Raw genomic sequence first — 24,453 nt, 5'->3', positions numbered from 1 at the left:
CGGCTCCCGGGCAGCTCAACGCCGGGAGGAGGGGCCGCGGCAACGAGGACATCAGAGAAGGTAGCTTTAAAGTCGACTTCACGGGCCCGGGCCAACGGCGGCCGGGAACTAGACCGAAAGGGAAGCCGCGTCAAAGAAGCAAAGGGGCAGAAGGACTGACCTGGGCCGGGGGCTTGTCCTCCGGATGGGGGCGTGTCCTCCAGAAGGGGCGTGTCCTCCAGAAGGGGCGTGGCGTCGGGGCCTCACGTGGCGTGTTCGCCAGCCGGGCGCGCGTCCGTCGCACAGGGGCGTGGCGTTGGGGCGCCCTGGGCGAGTCCGAGGCTGTGGGCTGGTCCCGGGCTGGGGGCGTGACGTCAGGCGCCCGGGGCGGAAATAAGCAGGGCTCGGCTTGGGCCGCGGGGTCCCGGCGAGGGTCTCGGCGAGGGTCGCGTTGCGCGCGGGCTGGGGCTGCTGTGCGCCTGGAGGTCCCGGTGAGGTGGCGGAGCCCATGGGGCTCCCGGTGGTCGGCGGGCGGGGTTCCGGCGCCTCTCGGGGGCCCGCCGCGTCCTCGGCCGTGGGCAGGGGTTGGCCGCGTTGTTCGGTGGCCGCCGGCCCGGTGCACGGTCGGCTTAAGGAAATCTGCCCCTTTTTAGGGAAGCGCAGGGCCTGGCGCTGGACAAGGCCTCGCGCCCTCGGAAGGCCGCGCCTTGGTACCCCTGCGGGGTCCTCCGCCGGGTTCGGCCGATGAAGCCCGCGGCCCGCCTGGGCGCCCTGTGCCTGGCGCTGTGCTGCCTGGGCGGCGCGCGCGGGCTCTGGAGGAGGTGAGCTGCGGAGGGGCGCGGGGGGACGGGAGGGCCTGCAGGGGGACACGGGTGCCCGGAGCCACCGAGCGTCTCCTGGAGGCCTGGCGTGCACGCTTTCCGTCCAGGGTCCGGTATCCTGGCGAGGTGGTCGTGGTTCCTCTTTCCAGGTTTCTTTCGCCCTTCCTCCGCTCCCTCTCGTTCCCTCTTTCCATCCTTTCTGTTGCAGCTGACAGTGTACGGGGCAAACAGGCTGTCTGGGAGAGGAGTCTCATTTTACTAATGTAGTGGAGACCAAGATTTGAGAACCAGATTTTAATTTTCTTCTGTTTTATTTGGGTAATGCTTCAGTTAACAGAAGGATTTCATACTTACTTCGCAGGCCTGGGAAAAGGTCAGTTTTCTTTTTTAAAAAAATTGGGGTATAGCTGCTTTACAATGTTGCGTTGGTTTCTTCTGTACGACGAAGAAGTGAATCAGCTGTATGTATACACACATCCCCTCCCTCTTGGACCTCTCTCCCACCCCACCCCCCATCCCACCCATCTAGGTCAGCGCAGAACATTGAGTAGAGTTCCCTGTGCTATACAGCAGGTTCTCATTAGTTATCTAGTTTATACATAGTAGTGTATATATGTTAATGCCAGTCTCCCAATTCATCCCACCCCCTTCTTCCCCCCTTGGTGTCCATACGTTTGTTCTTTGCATCTGTGTCTCTATTTCTCCTTTGCAAATAGCTTCATCTGTACCATTTTTCTAGATTCCACATATATGCATTAATATACGATATTTGTTTTTCTCTTTCTGACTTACTTCACTCTGTATGACAGTCTCTAGATCCATCCACATCTCTACAAATGACCCAACTGCGTTTCTTTTTATGGCTGAGTAGTATTCCATTGTATATATGTACCACATCTTTATCCATTTGTTTGTCGATGGGCATTTAGGTTGCTTCCATGTCCTGGCTATTGTAAATAATGCTGCAGTGAACATCGGGGTGTGTGTGTCTTTTTGAATTATGGTTTTCCCTGGGTATATGCCCAGTAGTGGGATTGATGGATCATATGATAGTTCTATTTTTAGTTTTTTAAGGGAAGTTCATACTGTTCTCCATAGTGGCTGTGTGGAGAAAAGGGAACCCTCTTGCACTGTTGGTGGGAGTGTAAATTGTTTTTCTTTTTTAGTGAACCACCGTTGCTGTTTTATCACTTTAAAAAGTACCATTAAATTTCAGTTTTCCCAGGAAGTGTATTTTCTGAAAAAGAGCTCCATTAATTAACTAATTGTTGATGTCAAGTTAAGAGTGTATCATCGGAGAGGTAGTGCGGTGCACGGGTTGAGTATGAACTGCTAGCTCATATCCAGATGTAGGACCTTGGAGCTCTCCATCAAGGTCGTTCATCCTAAAGTCGAGAGAGTAACAGCACCTGCCTCCTAGCCTTGGTGCCAGGAGACATCAGTTAAAGTACAGAATGTGCTTATAACCATGCCTGCCCGATGGTAATCAATACATGTTAGCGAAGACGTTAGGCTGTAGTATGTGGTCACCTCCAGCTGATTCTCGCGATTCATGCCACTGATACAATTGGCGAGCAAGGCATGGTTTCGAGAACATGCGGGTGATTCAGACCCTGAGGGCCTCACGGGTCAGCGGGTGTTTTCCCAGGTCCTCTTTCTCTGCTTAGTGGGCCTTTCTCTTTACAGCACAGTCAGCACCTCCGCCGCCTTGGGAGGATGTTTCTCTCTGGGTGGTAGGTGGTTATTGTGTGAGTGAGTGGTTGTGAGTCTTGGTAGTTTTATTGTAAACTGCATACTGCTGGTCTAGTTTTCCCGGCCTCTGCCTGACCTTCCAGCCTCAGTTTCCACCTATGTGAAATAAGGTTTTCGTACCCAGAAAAAAAAACAAAAAAAAAACCTCTTCTAATGCTTCTCCCAGCTCTAATGCTCATGCTGCAGTTCTCTTTTCTCTTGTACTGAGCACTTGCTCATTAGTTCAGACTGAAAAAAGTTTCGAAATATCGTGAATTCTCTACTTATTCAGCAGTACTCAACTATTTACAAAACGAATGTGTAAGAACTTAGTACTGTTTTGCTGTTGAGCCTTTGCTTCTAAAAATGCATTTATCCTGAATTACGTGTCTGCTCGAGTTGTATCCCCTGTTGCTGCTGCTGTTTTCCGTCTGTACAGCGAGTATTTTCACAAGCCGGTCTTTCTGCCTCTGTCTCTGTGTGTGCTAAGCCTTGCACACCTGGTGGGAGGGAGGGTCCCCGTGTGAATGCTACTCCACGACCCCTCATGGAGTCTCAGGGAGGGACGGGTGGGTTTCACGGGGACGTGGGAAGGAGCCCCTAGGATCAGATGTCATCCATCCTGCAGAGAATGAGTAAAGATTCCCGGTGGGTGGGGTGGTGACAGCAGCCTCGCGTGCCACCCTAGGTGGTGTTCTGTGGCCATGTGAGCTACGAAAACCATTCTGTTTTCAGGCTTCTGGGTCTCACAAATGCTGCCGAGGGGTAAGGGGTCTGTGTCTGCACCACGTGAACACCTGAGGGGAAGGGCGCCTTCTGGTTCATTCCCTCACTGCCACTCCCTGCTCCCCTTCAGCGGGGCCCCTCCTGGCTGCCTGATCCAGAATCTCCACCCTCTCCCCACCTGGCAGGGCAGTCCTGCCGTCCTCCTTAGTCACAGTCCTTGGCCCTCGGCGCTGTGCGTCCCCGTGCGTCCCCGCGCGTCCTCCTTCGGCACGGCCGTCGTCCCCCTCACTGGCAGGTGCACTGCGGGACGGTAGGGACCCGGCCCCCCAGCCGTGTCAGGACCGCGTGCGCAGCCGCAGCGCCGAGCCTGCGGCGGGCGCCCCGTGTTCCCCGAATGAACGCTGGCGTGAGTGGATGGATGAATTGATCTTTGTGTAACTTTTTAAAAAGCTCCTGAAAAATACGTCCCTTGTCTTTTAACAGTGACAGCCATGAGTGGCATAAACTAATTATGGTTCACCACTGGCCTGCGACAGTGTGCAAGGTGAGTTCTGCCTCGACCGGCCCCTCTGACCAGTGACCCCCCCCCCACCCCCCCACCCCCGGTGAAGAGGAGGTTGCCCAGCAGGTTTTCTCGCCAAGTGCCTCTTGCTGACGGAACCTCCCAGCCTGTCCTGCCTCACAAGGCGGCGCCTTCCCGGCCGGAGACCATCCCTCGGGGAGGGCCTTGCGCGAGGTTCTGGGGGCGGTGACACAGGCCCACAGACAGCAGGGGCTGGCTCAGGCATCACGAATGTATCCTCCCAGTTCTGGGGGCCCGAAGTCTGAAAGCAAGGTGCGGCAAGGCCCTTCCAGAAGTTTCGAGAGAGAATGTGCTCCAGGCCTCTTCCTGGCTTGTGGCGGTGCCGGCGCTCCTTGGCTTCTAGGCACAGCCTCTGCCCCGCCTCCACGCCGTGGTCTCCATCCGTGTGTCTGTTTCTTTTTTTATTTTTCCATTCCTTTTTTAAAAAAAAATTAATTTATTTATGGCTGTGTTGGCTCCTCGTTTCTGTGCGAGGGCTTTCTCTAGTTGTGGTGAGCGGGGGCCAGTCTTCATCGCAGTGCACGGGCCTCTCACTATCGCGGCCTCTCTTGTTGTGGAGCACGGGCTCCAGACGCACAGGCTCAGTAGTTGTGGCTCATGGGCCTAGTAGCTCCACGGCATGTGGGATCTTCCCACTCCAGGGCCCGAACCTGTGTCCCCTGCATTGGCAGGCAGATTCTCAACCACTGCGCCACCAGGGAAGCCCCCGTGTGTCTGTTTCTTATAGGAACCCCAGGGATTGCACTGAGGGCCTACCCTCTTCCAGTCTGACCTCCTCTTAACTTGATGACACCTGCAGAGACCCTGTTCCAGATAAAGTCACATACAGAAAGGCCTGCGGTTAGGACTTCAGCATGCCCTCCGGGGACAGGCCTTGACCTGTCCCCTTCGTCCACTATCGCAAGTCTCGTTAAAATGTCTCCGCCAGAACCTTGCCGGCCTCCTTTGCTCCGCTTGGCACAGATGGCGCCTTCCCTCCTTCAGGGTGGCCTCCGTCTGGCCCTGCCTCGCCTGGTGCCCTTGTCCTTGTAGAGCGTGTTGCAGAGGCTCTGTCCCGAGCGCAGCCAGCTGGCGCCCCTCCTGCTGCCTGCGGGCCGTGTCCCGCCCCCGTCCATCTTGGGGGCAGTTGTCGCGCCGATCCTGGTATTGGTGCCACGACTCTAAAGTCATTTCATCATATTGCTCAGCTGGCCCTAATTTTTTTGACAGTGTTTCTGAAATTTTGACTTGAAAATTATCAATTTTGAGGCCTTTTCGTAAGTGCTGGGAGGCGGAGACATGTGTAAATGGCAAAGCCTCATCACCATAGCATTAGCTACCACCCCCCCATCACACGGCCACCACATCTTTCTTGTGGTGAGAACATTTGAGGTCTGCTCTCTTCGTAGCATTCAAGTGCGTGAAACAGCATTATTCGCTGTGATCACCGTGCTGTTCGTTAGATCCCCAGGCTTGTTCATCTTATAACTGGAGGTTTGTACCCTCTGAGGAGCATCTCTCTCCCCATTTCACCAGCCCCGCCCCTGGCAGCCACCACGCTGCCCCTGGAAACTCATTTCTAACAGGGGATCTCTTACTGTATTAGACTGCTCTGGTTTTAGTTTCCCAAACTTTACAACTTCCTGTGTCTTTCTCCCTCTGGTGCTGGTTCTTTGCTCCAGGGTGGGGAGGACAGTTGGCGGTGGGTAGAATGGAGTTGCCTGTAAGCTGTTTTCAGTTTTGTTGGGAATCTAGCTCTCACTCCTACGTAGTGAGGACGCATGGGAGCCGTGGGTTCCTTCAGGAAGGACCTGTGTGTGGAGCTCCTACCCTGGGTAACACTGGGAGATTTGCCTTCAGGGCCTGGGACGAAACTTGTGGGTGTTCCCGTGTGCTGACTAAATATTCATGGAAGTGCATTCCTGCCTCGAGGCTTCAGAAATGAGATGAAAAAAATCAATTACTAGCAAAATATCATTGTTGGGGATTCGTTTTGATCCAGGGCGGCCATGATAAGGGTCCTGCTATCCCAGTCAAGTGTCATCCCGGGGACAGTGCCGTCTCTGGGCTCCTGCCCCTGTGAGCGATGTACGCGTCACAGGTGCAGGGACAGGTCTGTCCTCAGTGCTCAGCACGGCCCCTCACGAATGCTTGCTGACGCGGGAAAGGAAGCGGAACCTTGACCTCAGTTCGCCCCGTAAAGGCTCATCTGAGACGCTGGGTGTAGAGCTGGGGTAGAAGATCCCCGCTGGGGCCTGTCTCCCCGTCCCCAGCCTCGCACTGTGGGAAAGGGCCCGCCTGCTTTGCATGTGGTTTCCTTGGGGATGAGATGAAGTTCACGACCTCTTGCTCTGATCCCACACTTTGTCCTCCCGCCCTCTGTCCCCTTGTTCTGTAGCCTCACATCAGACATTTCAGGCACCTAAACCAGGCCTGCCCTCATTTCCAGACCAGCCGTAAAAAGCAGCAGCCTCCCTACATCAAAAGGTGATTCAAACAGGAGGGGCTTGCACGTCAGCTGGATGCCTCAGCACTCCTCACCAGACCGGCGTGGACTATTCATTTTCTTATTCACTGCGGGGCTGCTGGGCCTGGGTTCTGACCCGCTGCCTGATAGCTGAGGTGATTATTGTTTTGGAAAAACCCCATTTTAGCTGAACAATTTGTAGGTCCCTAAAACGTGTTACACTGCGATTTTTATCTCTAGAGTTTATCTTTAATGTTAAGGATATGCTCCTATTCTCACCTTGGCATTTTTCTTGGCTCCAGATTTTCAATACTTATTATTCCACTGTTGTATTTGGGCCTGGTGCCTGAACAAACTTGAGTTTAGCAGGATACCGTCAGCCTCTTGTTCTCATTTTTGATTGTATGACAAGAAAATTATTCATGGGTAAGTATGAGTGTATCCATCAGATTGACTTAATTTTCAAGCACATAAAAAGAACAAAAGTAGCTATTAAATTCTGGTTTCCAAATCGTTGGTTCACTCATTTCCAATGAAATATCCAGCCGCCCCCCTCCCCGTGGTATTCTCATGAATATTGCTTATGGTAGATTACCACGGAACTTATTTCGTGTTAGTCGTGTATTGGATCTCACTGATATTTGTCAGAAGAGAGGAAGGTTGTTAAGTGTATTTAACAAACAACAAACCAGTTGTCTTCTCTGTCTTTTCTCCATAGGAAGTTAAGAACCACTGCAAAGACCCCCCAGATTACTGGACCATACACGGATTATGGCAAGTACTTCATGCGTTTAAAACTTCAGCAGCCTCAGAAGCTGGTTGACCTGGAGATCTAGCTTGAGTCTGATCCCGATGCGTATACTTGCGATTTCTGTTAGGAGTTTATTCAATGGACCAGATCCTTATTGAAAAACATCTTTAGTCTTTCTAACATAACCCTACTTCTGTTGTACTTGAGTTCTGTTTTGATAGAACAGTAACAGTCTAGTTTAAATATGCATTTAAGGATTCTCAGTATATTTTAGATCACTAAATCTTAATTTTCTTATTTTCTTTTGGGGCCAATAACTAAATGCATAACAATAAATAAATAAATGTGTGTATATTACATATATATGATGTGTATGTATAGTATACGTACTTCACAGACACCCAAATTTATTTTTCTGGTTTTGCCTACATTTTGTTTAGTTTATTTTTTTGTTGTATGTGTGTATATTTGTGATGTTAAACTATGTGTGCTAATTTGCCCAAAGGGATCGGCCTGGGCCCTCTTCTCCCCGAGAGGAGGGACATTCTGGCTCGTGCTGGGCTGCTCCTCAGGGACAGGGGTCAGCAGGAAGCAAATTAAACCGGGGCCTGAGGACCTGGCCTCATCCCACCTTTGGGTTTCTGGGATTTTGCTCACGTCCTCGGCTGTCCTTGAGCTGGGGGACGGCACCCAGCGCTGTGGGAGCGGGGCTGGTCTCGGGTGCTGGGCTGGCCTGCCGACCCTGGAGAAAGCAGGTTTGGTCCCTCATGATGTCAGCTGCAGGTGGAGGCTGAGAGTTGACACGTCCAGAATTAGACACGTGAGGACGGCGTCACATGCGCAGGTCGGGAGGGTACACGTGCTCGGTGCTGAAAGAAACATACCAGCCAATCTTAAGCCGTCACCAGGCACTTCTGAGCACGATACATATGTTGTCCCATTAATCCTCGTCGCCTTTAAGGAGACGGGAACTCATGCTCTTCTCACACTGTGGCTGATGAGTGGACATTTGCAGACTCAGAATCCGGCCAGAAATCCCCGCCGGGCCGGCTCCGGGGCGCCCCCTACCGGCTTGTTTACTTTGCTTCCTCTGCTAGGAAGTCGGCCGGTTTGCATTGTGCCTGGACGTTTTGAATGACTTTCCACTTTGAAAGAAACTCCGATAGTGACCGCTTGTACCCGAGCATGACTCACGTGGCAGAAGGAATTCCCAGTTAGAAGTCACCTCCCTTTCGTTCTCCACAGACCTTAACGCAGGTGTTTTCTCATGCCGTTTGGAACCAGCCCAACCAAGACTAATTTCTCTTTATTTGTTCAATTTTAATTTCAAGGCCTGATAAAAGTGAAGGATGTAACCGATCCTGGCATTTTAATCCAGAAGAGATCAAGGTATTAACTTTTTTCTTTACTTTTTATTTTATATTGGAGTATAGTTGATTAACTATGTTGTGTTAGTTTCAGGTGTACAGCAAAGTGATTCAGTTATACATACGCATGGGTCTACTCTTTTTCAAATTCTTTTCACATTTAGGTTGTTATATAATATTGAGCAGAGTTCCCTGTGCTACGGTTACCCATTTTAAATAGAGCAGCATGTACGTGTCAATCCCAGTCTCCCGATAGATCCATTCCTCCTCTAAGTGTGCCCTCGAAGTCATGCTTTAAGGTGTATTCACCAGCATTTACTGATATCTGAGATAGTCCCACAAGGTAAATGCGATTTGCATTTACTTAAATCCTCCTCTGTCCTGGGCCCGAAGCGCCGCAGTGACTGAGGTGACCCTGGCCCCAGCCCGCGGCCCGTCATCCCTGCTCCGGGACCCCCGGCCGCTCGGCGTGTGCTCAGGCGTGTGTGCCCGGCCCTGGCTTGCAGAGGCGCCGTGGCCCCCAGGCTGTCCTTGCTGGCTGCGGGCAGGGCGGGTTTCTCAGTGGGCCCCGTGAGCAGCGAGGGAGCGGTGGGCCTTTCTAGGACAAAGGCTCGTGGTACAGAGGGACTCCTGGCACTGGGGTATACGAGAGTTGGTAGCAGACGCTCCTTGCGCACGTGCACACACACCTACACACGCACACACGCACACGCGTGTGTTCACCCCTGCACCGGGTGCTGACAACCCCTCACGTGTGACTAGCCAGCTGTCGAGGTAACTAGTACCTGGATTCACAGGGCAGGGCCTGTGCGGCTACTGAGGCCTCCCTGAACACATGGGGTAGAATTACGGACCCTTTCCAGGAGTATGTGGCCCCCAGGAGGACAAGGTAATTGTTCCAAACCCATCACAGGTTCGAGTCCAAATGGAATTATTTCCTCCTCTTTCCTTCTCATGAGGACCTTCAGTGCTGTGAGCCTAGAGGCCTGAGAGGCCGGAGCCCCAAAGCCCGGTGAGGTCTCTTTCCTCAGACATACTTTTCTCTTCCTGGACTGACTTCGACCGCCCCTAATGTTCCTGGTTAGAGTCTTGTGATCCTGCAGCGGCATCCAGGTTAATTTACTCGTAACAGTGTTCTGCGTGCCTGCGGTGTATCGGGCACCGGGCCAGGGGCTGGGGACATGGGGAGCAGAGCAGGACGAGGTTTCTGGCCACCTTGCCTGCAGCCAGGAGCCAGCACACACATCACAGAGTGACAAGCAGAGTGCCTGGGCGGAGAGTACTTAGAGCCTAGGACAGTGGACCTGGGCCAGGCTCCCCTGAGGAGGTGATAGAGGGCTGGAATCCGACTTAACCAGGAGACGGGAGAGGAAGGCTGGGGCAAGAGCATGTGCAAAGGCCCCGGGGTAGGACGGAGCTTTTGAGAAACCGGGGGGAAGCCAGTGTGGCTGCGGGGGTGAGCAGTGGGCCGGGGCAGTGTTGAGGGCCAGGTCCTACAGAGCCTGTGTACTGGTTAAGGGTCGTTTGTCTGCGTGAAGACCCAGAGGGAAGTCGTTGGAAGCATTCAAGCTGGAGAGTGAAGGAAGCCAGTGTGGCTTTTCTGTCCCTGCCAGAGGCCAGGAGCCTGGAATAGACGGAGGCTGTGGGGATGGAGGGGGAGGAAGCAGCAGGCAGGACCGACTCCGGGTGGGGGCTTGTCTAACTAGGTGGGTGTCAGCCTCCTTCCCCGGCCCAGGGGACCACGCCTTGGCAGATGGGATCGAGGGTCAGCTGTGGACACATTGAGTTTGAAGTGCCCTGGAAGCATCCAGGTAGGGTAAGTGTGTCAGGAGAGAGGTCTGAGCTGGAGATGAACTTCGGCATCAGTGCAGTCAGTAAGGCGTACGTGTGAGTGCGGATGGGGTAGTGTGGAGCTGGCAGGGACCAGCCTCCAGTAGCCCCGGCGTTTAGAGCAGGAGGGACGAGGGCCACGCAGAGAAGCAGCCAGAGGGGAGCTTCGCGAAGGAGTGTAGCCAGGGTTCCTGAAGGGAAGGCAGGGGGCCCTCTGGATGGAGGGCTTGCGGGCCCAGGCCAGGAGGTGACCGGCAGCTGCCCTTTGTTCAGAACAGTGCCGCTTTACTTGCTTTGTAGCAGAGTGTCCAATCTAGCATCCGTCCCAAACAAAAGCAGCCTAGTTTGGGCAATAAAGTGTATCGTCGCCCTGCTCCCCCGAGGGCTATGGGGGCTGAAGCCAGCTTGGGGCAGGCGGAGGGTAGGTGGGAATGGAGACAGTCGGGGAGGGCAGCGTCCGGGGAGATGTCCGGCTGTGCGGGGTCAGGGGCGGTGTGTGAAATCGGTTCATAGCTGCTGGGTTGATGGGAAGGACCCATCACGGCGGGAGTGGTGGCAGGACTGAGAAGGTGAGGTCATCCTGGGCCTGGTTACACACTTTTTTTAATGGAACCTTTCCTGGCCTCGTGTGTGTGTGGGAATTGGAAAGTAAACTTGAACGCTGTTCAGTTTAGGGTGACTGACCAGTGTAGGGCTAAGACTGCCCAGCCCAGACAAGCTCTTCTCTAGGGAGAGCGAGAACTTGTATTTTGTGTTTGATTTCCTTAGTAGACACTATTTTTTTCGAGCAGTTTTAGAAACCTAAAACGGCAAATTTAAGTGGAAAGGACAGAGTTCCCATACACTTCCCCCCATGCCCCTACCCTGTACAGCGTTCCCCAGTGCAAACATCTGTGTTAGTGAGGTACACGTGTTACAAGTGATGAGCCAGTATTAATACTTTATTACCAACTAAAGTTTATAGTTTACGTTAGGTTCACTCTTCGTGTTGTGTGGTTTTTATGGGTTTGGACAAATATGAAATGACATGTATCCACCGTTATAATGTCATACACAGTAGTTCCACTGCCCTAAAAGTCCCCTGTGCTCAGCCCGTTCATCCCTCCCCAGCCTCAAGCCCTGGCAACCCCTGACTTTCACTGTCTCCATTGTTTTGCCTTTTCTAGAATGTCATGTAGTTGGAATCATACGGTAGGTAGCCTTTTCAGGTTGGCTTCTCTACCTCAGTGATATGTACTGAGGTTCCTCCATGTGTTTTCATGGCTTGATAGCTAATTTTTTTAGTGCTGAATAATATTCCATTATCTGGATGGACACAGTTTGTTTATCCATTCACCTGTCGGAGTTGTATTTTCAAATACACTTTCATGATTCCCCAGATTTCACATCTAGTTATGTCTTAAGAAACACTCCATGCCAAATAAACCCAGAATCACTTTACTCACCTGAGTGTTACTAATTCGCAGAGCTCAGTTCTATTTATGTATTAGCTTCTCAGATTTGCCTTCTAGGTTTTGAGTTGTTAGGTCCTACCTCGATTTATTCTTATTGCTGTCACTCTGCACAGGACCTTTTGCCAGACATGAGGATGTACTGGCCTGATCTGCTGCATCCGTCTCCTAACCGCAGCCTCCATTTGTGGTGAGTGAGTTCTGGGGGCCGTCACGAGCCTGAAGCACAGGTGTGAGAGCTTCGGGGCTGTTCCGGATGCAACTACGGGAGCACAGGTAATGTAGAACCTGTCTCCCAAGGCTCAGAAGCTGGAGTGGCCTTTCATCTGCTGTGCCATTTTTGGAGCTGGTCTTCAACGGATAAAAAAATGAGGGCAGGTAGAATTTACTTTGTAAACTTGCTTTTTAATCTGTTAGATCGTTCATGACTTCGTTTTAAAAACGTCCTCTACTGAGGCTTCATTAAGCCAAATACTTGCCTATCTAAGATGCCATCGCTCCAAATCAGACAGGAGAGAATGTTTCTCAGGGAAATGGTGCTGTTGTCCTGAAATTGATAAGAAAAAAGAAGACGTCCTCACAAGACAATGACCTCTTTCCTGTGACTCAGGGCGGAGAGAAGGTGAGGTCTTCACGGAGGCTGAGCCCCGTCCGTCCCAGTGTCCTCAGTTCAGCGGGAGCTGAGCCGAGGAGAAACGTGCTCTGTTTAATTCAACAGACCTTTTTAAATGGTTGCTTTTGGAGAAGATAAAGTTGACATTCCTTTTATTTACATTGCGTTAACCAAAGATAATTCTTCATTTTCTCTCTCACTGCAGGGTGGTAATTTATAATTCACATGACAATGAGTCAGATTTTGTCCCAAGTGATTAATTTAACTTTGAAATATTTTTTGTTTAGACTCTTCAGGAAGAGTTAAATTTGGAGAAAAGCTTTTTGAAACAAAATGGACTGACAGTGACGTCTGGCCCCCTGGTTCACTGGTGTTCGGTTTGAGTTCATTCGAGGGTGCGTGGCAGGGAGAGGTGTTTTAGGACGCGTGGGTCTGGGTCTGGGGGCTGCAGTGCCCCCTGCACGGGAAGAGAGAAGCCCCCCTGAAAGTTCGGGAGACGAGCGGTCCAGGTCTCCAGTGCTGGCTCTGTGCGGCCTGTGTTCTAGAAAGCGGTTTCAAAGTAGATTATGGCCTTGATGAGTTGAAATCGTGAAAAACAGTAAAAAACTTTCAGATAGCACTTCACAGTATACTTCAGAGCAGAGTCTTTGGTGACTAAGTGAGCAAAAGAGAATATTTCCAGTTGTTAGGATGTTCCGTGATAGAGTCTATCAGATTTTTGTCGAGTGGCTTAAGAACACATCACTAAATGTACACAAAGATGGCCTCCCATGAGCTGAGTCCTTCAAGATTTGATCCAATGGTGTGGGCGGAACACACATTCAACTTTGTGTTCTAATAAAGGCAAAATGATTTACCTTTTCAGGATAAATTACACACTTAAAAACTGTTGTTCTAAATGGAAAAGGTAATATCGCACTCTGGTGAATATTTATGCCTTTGGATGTGGACTCGGCCCCCGTGGCCCTGCCATTACCGGCTCCCTGGTGATTGCACTTGGGTAGCTGTGGCCCAGGTCGCCTTGGTGTGCAGGTGGTAAAGCGTCCATGGAGGCACCCCGGCCTCTCCTGTCCTTAAGGGGCAGGCTCACGTCCGAAAACTTCTCTCTTCAATCTCAATTAAGATTCATATATGCGAAGGAGAGGGTCTTGGTATCTCTTGGTGCTCAAGGTAATTCCCTAAGATTAAATCTATTAACACTATCAGCCATCCTGAAAAATACCACGTGCACGACCCTCTGCAAAGGAGGATTTTTGTTGGTTTTTTGATTCTTGTAAGAAAAAGAGCGAGAGTTTGGTCGTTCCTGGTTGGCGATGCAGCCTCACTGTGGATGGTGTCCCTGGGCCTCAGCAGGAATCGTTGCCTCTCATCCCCGAGACAGGCCAGGCCAGGCCGTGGTGGAGGGTGACGTGACGTCACTCAAGTGCCTGCTGGGGGTGAGAGGGCCACACCGTAGTCGCGTCTGATTGGTGACAGACAATTTCGTGTTAAATGGAAAGTATCCGATTCCAAAAGATGTGTGATTCGATGTTTTGAACGACAGTAATATCAGGACTTTAGCATCCTCTTATCTCTAACGTCTATTGAGTTAAACTTGCTCCAGGGAGACTTCCCTGGTGGCGCAGTGGTTAAGAATCTGCCTGCCAATGCAGGGGACACAGGTTCTGTCCCTGGTCTGGGAAGATCCCACATGCCGCGGAGCAACTAAGCCCGTGAGCCACAACTACTGAGCCTCCACTCTAGAGCCCACGAGCCACAACTACTGAGCCTCCACTCTAGAGCCCACGAGCCACAACTACTGAGCCCGTGGGGCACAACTACTGAGCCCGTGCGCCTAGAGCCCGTGCTCTGCAACAAGAGAAGCCACCACAGTGAGAAGCCTGCGCACCACAGCAGAGTAGTCCCCTCTCGCCACAACTAGAGAAGGCCCACGTGCAGCAACAAAGACCCAACACAGCCAAGAATAAATAAACTAAAATTAATTAACTAATTAAAAAAAACTTGCTCTAAGGACTTCCCTGGTGGTGCAGTGGTTAAGAATCCGCCTGCCAATGCAGGGGACACGGGTTCTGTCCCTGGTCTGGGAAGATCCCACATGCCGCAGAGCAGCGAAGCCCATGTGCCACAACTACTGAGCCTGTGCTCTAGAGCCCACGAGCCACAACTACTGAGCCCGTGAGCCACAACTACTGAAGCCCGTGTGCCTAGAGCCCGTGCTCCACAGCAAGAGAAGCCACTGCAGTGAGAAGCCCGCGCACAGCAGCGAAGACCCAACGCAGCCAAAAATAAATAAATAAAATTTAAAAACAACTTGCTCCAAGAATAACAGCAGTGGACATCTTGACTGTTATTGCAGGCTAGGAATGTTTGGGCGTGTGTGACGTGCTTTGTGAGCCTCAGCCCCTCACTTCTCCAACAGCCCCTGCAGGACGTTCTAGAATTGCTGCCCCTGTCCTACAGAAACTGAGGCACCCATAATTCAGTTACATGTTCAGTTAGCTGGAAAGAGTCTCCTTTTTCTACTTCATAGAATTTAGAAAGTTATCAAATACATCACCCTGGAAGCTATTCTAGATGAAGAAAGTTAATTACTTAATCTACTTTTATTTTTCCTCATGGCTTTCTTAGGTCTGAGAGACTTGTAACTTACAGCCATTGCAGTCACTTAGAATTGGCACTCTGGGTGATGTTATCAAAGAATTAGTGCACATTTACATTGTATTTCTGGGAGACTGCATGTGGGTTCCTCTTGAATGCTTGCATGAACATTTTTTGTGAGCTCTTCATGAATTAATCACTGATAAAGCTGAGGAAAGCTGATGCCCGTTTTGTTTTTCCATGCTAACCATGGTTAACTTCTGAATTGACAAGTTGTCAGTCATTCTAAAGTGGGTATAAATTACGTTCAGCAGTTGATTGGATGGCAGCGCAAGGCAGTGGGAAGGGCCCTGAGCCTGGGGTCGGGTGCAGGTCAGGGGCTACCTGGCCGGGTGGCAGGTAAGCCAGGTTCCTAGCCAGCCCCTCTGAGCCTCGGTTTTCCCGTTTCTAAACCAGCAATAATGTTTTCACTTTGCAGAGTTGTGAGAATCAAATGAAGAATGGGAAGACATTTTGTAGAACTTTAACCATTGATAAAACGTGAGGAGTTATGATCGATAGCAGTGTTTTTCTTGAATACAGGTAGCTGCTTGTTCGCAGACACTTGGCTGGGCTGTTGCTTCACAACAGGTGTCTGTGTAGACGGACGTCTACGCCGTAAGCAAGTGGGGAGCTGGCCCCAGGCAGTGTTGGTGATTAGTGATCCTGCCTTTTCTGTGCCAGTGGCTGTTTAGCCGCTCCTGTGAAATCCCCTGGCTGGCAAGCCGTGGCTTTCCGGGAGGATGCCCAGTGCCATGTGATTCTGTGGGTGCCTGAACGATGGTGTTCTCTTTTTTCTCAGCTTGGGTTTGTTGTTAATTGTCGAAGCGAACTGGAGCAGATGAGCAGAGGAACGCCTGGAGAGCAGTGACGAGTGCTCGTGGAGCTCGTGCTGGGTTCAGGGGCCTCAGTCCTGAGCGGGGGTGGGGGGCTTTGAGTAGCTGCCCGTGTTGAGGTGAGGAACTTTACCCCTCCCGCTTTGTGAAAGCAGCAGCATGCCTGCCTGGGAATGCCCTGCACAGAGAGGAGCCCATGCAGACGGTTTACTGGGAGGCAGTTTCATTACTTTTTAACCAGAGATTTTTTTAAAAACATCCTTACAGGAAGCATGAGTGGGAGAAGCACGGTACCTGTGCCGCCCAGCTGGAAGCCCTCAATTCCCAGAAGAAATACTTCGGCAAAAGCCTGGATCTGTCTAAGGAGCTTGCCCTGAACAGGTGGGTCACTTGGTCCTGTAGCCTCGCCTTCCTCGCCCCACTCTCCCAAGTCACCCCAACCCTGGAGCAGCATCCCTGCCTCCGCTGCTGGGGACCCGGGGAAGCGGCCAGTGGGGTCGTCCCCAAGAAACAGCTACTCCCCCCCTGAGCCTTTCCAGATGCCTGGGGGCCCTGACCACTCAGAGCAGCCTGAGAGCCTCGGGGGGCTCATCAGACGTACTTGAGCCTGAGGCGGGCAAGACCGACGGGGGCACGCCTCTTAGCTGTGGATCCTGACAGAAGCGTGTTGCATTAGCAAGACCCGCACGCCCGGAATCCTTAGGTCTTTGCTCTGGTGCCCCGCGACAAGCAGGAGGGGGTTCGGGGTGAGGTCCTTGAACCCCTAGCGATGATCAGGCCCCGGGTGAGCTCTGGGGACTCGGAAACCCAGCGAGGGCCCTGCTGAGAGCCAGGTTTGACCCAGGGAGCTGGGGGCAGGCCGGCCCACCATATAGGCAGCATTTCTTCCTCTCCTTCATCTCGGTGCTCAGAACAAACCGGGAACTAGTGTAAAAGCCGTGGCGGGAGGTGACACAGCTCACTTGGGCCGAGCAGAGCGCGCCCAAGTCCTATGGAGAACCTTTGCGTCTCCTTGAGACGAGGACACCCCCATCGGTTCCTTGCACCTGCCCCGATGCCCCAGCGTTGGGGGCTCCACGGGACGTGTCCCCGTCCCACACCCCACCCCGCTCACTGCGATCAGAGCGGAGTGACAGCTGGGATCTGGGTGGGAAGGATCCAGGCCAAGGCGGGAGGGGAGCGCCCTTCGGGAGACGGGGAACCACAAGGCACACCCGAAATCGGGCGCTCAGCGCCCTGGCTCCTGATGGGGGCCAGTCGTGCAGTCGTGTAGCTCCTCCCTCCTCGGGTCTGCTCGCTGCTGTGAGGTGCTGGGGGCCGCCCGCGGAGCCCGAGGTCACCTCCAGCTCTGGATCTGCAGGGCTGAGTGCCCGCGCTAAGGATGTGATAGAAATGGCAGCCTCTTACACATCCTGGGTGTCCTGCAGGGGCTTCGTGCTGGAAGCAGAAGAACAGGCCCTGTGAACACATTTCCCCACTGCAGAGGTCCCGGGGAGAGGCAGCCCAGGGCGTGTCGGGCAGCGCCCAGCGCACGAGAGCCACGGGTGCTTCCCACCCACCAGCCCCTGAGGGAAGGAAGGTGCCCTCTGTTTCCCACTACGGACCTCACGGTCCCAGTTCATGAGCAGCATGAGTCCCACTGCACAACGAAATGAGTCAGCCATACACATACAGGTATCCCCTCCCTTTGGGACTTCCCTCCCATTTAGGTTACCACAGTGCATCGGGTGAGTTCCCTGTGCTGTACAGCGTGTTCCCATCAGTTTCTATTTTATACGGAGTATCAGTAGTGTATATGCGTCAATCCCAGTCTCCCACTTCCTCCCACCCCACCCCTTTCCCCTTGGTGCCCATACATTTGTTCTCTACGTCTGTGTCTCTATTTCTGCTTTGCAGCTAAGATCACCTGTACCGTTTTTCTAGATTCCACATGTATATGCGTTATTACACGACATTTGTTTTTCTTTCTGACTTATTTCACTCTGTATGACACTCTCTAGGTCCATCCATGTCTCTACAAATGACCCAGTTTCATTCCTTTTTGCAGCCCAGGTTTTATTGAATCAAACAGGAAAAGGGGAATAAACCGACATGCTGAAAGTTTTAAAGTCAAATATCTGAATAATTCGTCCCTTCATCCAGCAGCTCTTTATTAAGGACCTTCTGCTTAACGCTTTTTGAATGCCGGTGGCTTTACCTTTATACACACGGGTGCAAAGCTGCTGAATTCTGGAATCACTGGAGTGTGTTCACAGGGGCCCGCGGAGTGAAAGGCACTCCTGGGAATACAATGTCTGTTAATAACTATGTAGAGGGCTTCCCTGGTGGCGCAGTTGTTGAGAGTCCGCCTGCCGATGCAGGGGACACGGGTTCATTCCCCGGTCCGGGAAGATCCCACATGCCGCGGAGCGGCTGGGCCCATGAGCCATGGCCGCTGAGCCTGCGCGTCTGGAGCCTGTGCTCCGCAACGGGAGAGGCCACGGCAGTGAGAGGCCCGCATACCGCAAAAAAAAAAAAAAAAAAAAACTATATAGAACAACCACAGAGAAATCCTATTCTTTCCCAGTTTTTCCAAGGAAAACCTAAACTCTTAGTACTCATAAAATTAAAATTGAGTCAAAACTTAAACATCCCTTCTGTTTTCTCTAATTATAAACCATTACTACGGATTGTAATTTTCTCAAAGGTAAGCCTGTCACATTATCATAAAGTAGCAGTTTTAAATTCAATTTATAATATAGAGGTAGCAGACCTGGAAAAATGTGAAATATCTTGAACCTAACCGAAGCTCTCAGATTACCCACAGATATGGACCAGGGGATTAATGCCAAACTAATCAACTCGGTAGGAAAAATTGTACTCTATCCTGGTCTAGATACCAGGTTTCCCCCAACATTTCTCTCTCTCTTTGCCGTATTTCCTTGATGCCCTAACCTAGGAGGGCTCTAGAGCAGTGTTACCCCAAAGAAATAGAACTCAAGCCACATACATGGTTTTAAATTTTCTAGTAGCCCAATTAAAAAAAGCAAAAAGAATCATTGGTTTTATAGTGTATTTCGTTTAACCCAGTATATCCAAAATATCACTGCAACTTGTAATAAATACTTAAAAATCATTGAGAAGTTTTGCATTGGGGGGCATAAAGTGTTTGAAATCTGGCATTTATCCTACGGTGACAGCGCAAGGACGGGCAGTGGGTGTGTGTCTTCAAGGACCTCTTCCCGCTTGTTGTAGGACCACACAGCAAAGATCCATAGGTCACCGATGTGCGGTCTCCAGAGAAACTGTCTCGTCAATGCTTTTGCCAGAAATCATGACTGAAGGAGGCAGGGCCCGGCTGGAGTCCTGTTTCCCTCAGGCAGACCCCTGTCTGATGATGTCAGCGCCTGGGGTCCCTGCATCCTCTCCACGTGGTCACAGCTGGGATGATCCAGAGCCGTGATGGGGGATACAGAGCATTTTTGGAATTATTTAATCTGAGAATATTTTCACGCCGTACTCTATCATTTAGTAAGTTAACCGTATCATACTGTGATTAGCATTCACTAGAGCTGGTTAAAACCACGTGCTTTAGGAAGTGATTCCAGGCTGTAGGGATTGAACCTGTTTTAAAGATCTGACCAAATGCAAGGTTGTAAGGATAAGGCTAGAATCCCAAATCAATTGCTAAGTGTCGTTTAGGACAGGTGTGGCAGATGTGTGGTTATGTGATAGCAGCTCCAGTTGGTCGCAGCCATCCGGACCACTGCCGAGAGGTTCTGGTGCTGGAAGGGGGGCCCAGACCAGACACGCGTGCGCCCAGGGTAAGGGGAGGTCCAGGCGGCCTGAGCACCATTTATGTGCTGCCCTTGTCAACAGATTTATTGCCCCAGGTAATAGAAAGTACACACTTTCCTTTAAGTGTCTTCATTTTTACTGTGAAATATGGTAAGAACAAGAAAGGAAAATGGACCTTCATTATAGTTATTTTTTTTTTACTTTAAATTTTAGCACGCTTCAAAAATTGGGGATAACACCATCTACTTACTACCAGGTAAGTCTTGCTTTCAGCTTAATCAAATGTGTATCCACTAACTGGGGACACCTGGCCACGTTCAAGTGTCCCATCAGCCTGTGCGCTACACTCAGGTTTTAAAGCAACCCAAACCAGACCCTCCGACCTGACTACTATGTTTCTAAATAGGTTTTATTTAAATCTTGTTTTCCTCTGTGTTTTGAGTGTAAACTAAAGGCTACTTAAGCCGATGATTTTGAAGCAGATTGATGACTTCATGGTGAGAAGTGTGTTCCGGGTTCTGAAGAGGCAGGTAGAATATGTAGTTGGAAACCACCGTTTTATAATAGTTTGAGGAAGAAAGTGAAAATTTGTTTTTATGATATAACTATGTTGCGTGAGACTACTAGAAGTTTAAACATGGCAGAGCCTGTTGGCTGGTGGCCTCTACAGAAGGTCGTTGTTTCCACCCAGGGTGACCCTCTGTGAGCACAGCTGTGTTTGTGCTCAGCCAGGCCACCCCTGGCATCGGTGGCCGCCAGACCACAGGCCTGAAGTCTCTGCTCTGTGGCCCTTTGCAGATATAAAAAAGCCTGAAGGTGTGGCTATGAAAAAGCCCGATATAGGATATAAAAAGGCCTGAAAGTCACCGATTTTTGCAATTCTGAGTTCGGTGCCATGGCTGGATGCCGAACCATCGTTCTGGTCTCGTGACAGTCGGTGGAGCTAAGTCTGCACTTGAGTCTTGCTCTTTGTATCTGCTATTTTCGTCCCTCCCTGGAGAGTAGGGACCAGAGGGAACAGTGCCCTTCGGGAGTGTCAGCTGCCCTTTGTCCATCCTGCCAGGAGGCCGTGAGGCAGTGTGCTTGCCGGCCCCTTGGTTTCATCTGGACTCCTGTTTAAGTACATAAAGGGAATTTTTTACATCCTTGCTCAGAACTTGACATTCAGAGAACTGATTTCGATTCTAGCAAAAGCAACAGTGACAGCACATGTTTTCTGAGTGCCTTCTCTGTACTGGAGGCATGAGGTTTGGTGTCTGAAGTAGCGTGATGCACGGCACAGGCAGGGTCCTGACCTCTGATCTCCTAGCAGGAGTCTCTGCTTTTAAAAGCACCCGGCCTCTAGGCCCTGGATCAGGACAGTGAGGAGAACGGAGACCCTTGTAGAGCGGCTTGTGTGGATTCCGGTCTGGAGCGGGGAGCCCAAGGGGGCAGCCTCGTCTCCTTCGGGGGTGGGGCAGTTCATTCACCAGCATCTTCCAGTTCTATCTGTGAGCCAGGGGAGCTCAGGGGGATGACGCTGTTGTCGGTTGTTTGCGTTCGTGAGAGTAGAAACCCGTGTCACTCGTTCTGAGTAAAACGGAACTGTTCATTTTCTCTGTTGAAGTTTCATTTCTAATGCACTTTATCTATTTTCAGATTTCAGATATTAAAGATGCCCTTGTCAGTGTGTACGGAGTCGTGCCCAAAGTCCAGTGTCTTCCAAAACAGGTCAGACGTGTGATGTTGTCTTCCTTTCTGTCCCCATCAAGAAGACAACTTCAATTTTTCTGAGAGCTTTGTCCTCACCGTGAAGTTCCCAGGGCAGAGTGGTATATGTGTGGGTGTGCAAACGGGCTTGTGCTGTGTGTGCATGGGCGCGCGCGCACGCGTGTGTGTGTGTGTGTGTGCGTGTGTGTGCGCACTTTGAAATAATAAACTGTCTTTTGACAGCGTGCTAGGATGGGGCTTGTTTTCTGGCAGCTTCCCCCTAACAAGAAGGCTCCCGTCCTGGAGGGGTGGTGCAGTAGAGGCGAGGCAGTGTGGGTATATTTTGCAGGTAAACATTTCTCAGTGTTTGCATTGTTAGTCTTAGACGTTTCAGTTGTAGTTACCTGTCCAACTCATAGACGGATTGTACTTTCTTTTGTCAGCTGATGAAGTCTTAAATTCATTTACCTACTTATCTACAAAAAGCCGTGTCTTCTCCTGGGACTGTGAAGCAGATGCGGTGCGTCCGGCTGTGTCTGCACGCACCGTTACCGATGTGTAAATTTCTAAGCTGAAAGTGGGGTCCCTTCCCTCACGCCGCCAGCCTGGCGCGGGGGAGTGGCTGGATGGTGACCACAGGTGCTGCCTTGGGCCCCAGCCCCACTGCACTGCTGGAGCTAGGCCTGCTCCTGGAACATGGATCCTGGCTCCAGAGCCACCGCTTTTGTTTTTCTTCAAGTTCTAAAACTCGCTGATCATAGAACCGTCATGATGATCCAACCTGAATTCTAAGACGTCTTTTGTTCCTCATTGCAGGGTGATGAGGAGGTGCAGCTCCTTGCGCAGATTGAGGTGTGCTTCTCCAAGGACCTGCAGCTGCAAAACTGCATGGAACCCGGGGAGCCGGCGCCCCGAGGGCCGGAAGCGAGGCCGGCGGCGAGCCTGGGGCTGGAGATCTGCAAGGACGGCGTCCTCTTTTACCCCGCACTCAACAAGACCAATCACTGATGCCCACATTTTGTAAATAGTCTTTATTTTGAAAAGCAAGAAGAATTGACAAACCACTGCTTTTTAAAAAGCAACTCCGAAGTGAAATCTCCTGTTTACAACCTCCTTTACCTAAGCCTGTTCTGTTTGTTTTGCTTTGCACTCCGTGTCTGGGAGTTGATTTTCGTGGTACATGTAAAGATGGGGTGAACATTGGGTACATTGAAAGGGAGGAAAGTTCCCCGCCTCTTGGCTGCTTTGTGACTGCAGTACAGCTTATGGTTTTCTTTTTCTCTCCATTATCAATCTCTGTGACAGCCTTGGAAGACAAATCTGGGCAGATGGTACCGATTCAGGAGAACTCTCTCCTGTGTCCCTCTCAGTGAGCTGCCTTCTCGCTCTGAATACTCCTGGGGGGCCGTTGGGACCATCCCTCGAGCAGGAGCCCGGGCCACCTCGCAGGGGGTGCACAGGAGGGCGTCTCCACCTCCGACCTCAGGGCTGCCGGCTTCCGTGGTCACCCACCAGCGTCTCCCTCGGTGACCTGGCATGGGTGGGCATGGGCATGTTCTCTGAGGGTGAGATGCTCTGTGGCGGGGGGAGAGGTGGGGAGGCGGGGTGCTGCAGGCTTCTCTCTTCTCGCCAGAGGAAATCTGGGTGCATGACTGAGTGCCAGCCAGCACCCCCAGTCAGTGGGCTCTCCTCCCTGCGGACCGGAAATGCTGCAGGTCAGTCTGTCTGCTTTCCTTTCCTTCTGTCGGGAGGCAGCGTCAGGCCTTAGAGCGCTGGGGCTGACGTGGCCCCGGGGCGGGCTGCATCCTTGGGTAATGATGCCCGTGACAGGGCTTGTCTCGGAGATGATGCGAGTCCCAGGCTCAGGTGGGCTGCTGCATGCACGGTCCTTACCTGCTGAATGGCGTTTCACCTGTAAAGTGAGGATACCTAAAGTGGTCTGTGAAATGGACTTCCTGTGCTTTATTAAAACTACCTTTTAACATTAGTTCTCCCCAGTCTCTGTCCTTTTTTAAAATGCTTTTAGCTGTGTGGGCTAAACTGTGACGCCCAACACTGTCTTAATCAGGTTGATATTGCCCTGTTTCTTTTACTTAACAAATTAGAACTTACTATGTGCCAGGCGTTATGTTAAGCACTTAAAAATATTATTTAATCCTAAGAACAAGCATATTTTCAAAATAATCCTATCTTTAAAAAATAACCTTGGGGGCTTCCCTGGTAGCGCAGTGGTCGAGAGAGAGCCCGCCTGCCGATGCAGGGGACACGGGTTCGTGTCCCGGACCGGGAGGATCCCACATGCCGCGGAGCGGCTGGGCCCGTGAGCCACGGCCGCTGAGCCTGTTGCTCCGCAACAAGAGAAGCCACCACAATGAGAAGCCCGCGCACCGCAACAAAGAGTAGCCCCTGCTCGCTGCAACTAGAGAAAGCTCGTGCGCAGCAACGAAGACCCAATGCAGCCAAAAATAAATAAACAATAATTTTAAAAAAAATTAACCTATTAAATTGAATCACTATGAAAGGTGACACTTAGGAATAAAGTCTGCTTTTTCATGTTGTATAAGTATTATTAGCTAACAAGCAAGTGTGATTGATTCTAATAGCATAAAATTTTTTTTTAAAATAGTGAATTTCTCATCAGAGGAAATCCTAATTTTATTTCCGTTCCGGTGAGTCTCCAAGGCTTTTTGTGTCTTCCTAGGGCCGCCATAGCAAATTGCCACAAACGGGGCATCTTGAAACAACAGAAATGGCTTCTCTCACATTTCTGGAAGCCAGACATCTGGGACCAAGTGTCAGCCTCGCACTGAAGGCCCCAGGGGAGGATCCTTCCCCGTCTCTTGTGGCTTCTGGCAACCCTCGGTTTATAGACACATTGTTCCAATCCATCTGTGTTCTCACATGGCTTCTCCCTCTGTGTGTGTGTGTCTGTCTGTGTGTCTGTCTCTGCATCTAAATCTCCCTCCTCTTTCTCTTAGAAGGACACAGTCGTATGGACTAAGGTCCACCCTAACAAACTCATTTTAACTTGACTATATCTGCAGAGACCCTATTTCCAAATAAGTTCACATTCACAGGGGATTCGAATGCAGACATATCTTTTGGGGACACATTCACCCACAACACCTGCAAACAAGCAGGACCCATCGGGCTGTGCACCTTTGTACCCTTTCGAGCAGACCTTGCTCAGTGCCTGGTCTAGTTTCTCCACTGACC

At 51.2% G+C, this 24,453-nt stretch overlaps 1 protein-coding gene across 1 annotated transcript; it reads left to right on the top strand.

Annotated features, from left to right (window-relative positions):
• The first annotated feature begins 325 nt into the window (after positions 1-325).
• Positions 326-23,224, top strand: RNASET2 (ribonuclease T2). The gene is made up of 10 exons (XM_029223741.1): positions 326-470; positions 633-800; positions 3,741-3,801; positions 7,005-7,060; positions 8,369-8,426; positions 11,802-11,875; positions 16,039-16,152; positions 19,762-19,804; positions 21,187-21,258; positions 22,054-23,224. Exons 2-10 carry the CDS (start codon positions 724-726, stop codon positions 22,243-22,245), a joined length of 747 nt encoding a protein of 248 aa, XP_029079574.1. The 5' UTR covers positions 326-470; positions 633-723; the 3' UTR covers positions 22,246-23,224.
• Positions 23,225-24,453: the final 1,229 nt, after the last annotated feature.

This window comes from Monodon monoceros, unplaced genomic scaffold (assembly GCF_005190385.1).
Source record: "Monodon monoceros isolate NGI ecotype Baffin Bay Population unplaced genomic scaffold, NGI_Narwhal_1 Super_Scaffold_15, whole genome shotgun sequence".
NCBI classification, from domain to species: domain Eukaryota; kingdom Metazoa; phylum Chordata; class Mammalia; order Artiodactyla; family Monodontidae; genus Monodon; species Monodon monoceros.
This window is presented reverse-complemented; position numbering and strand designations above follow the sequence as displayed.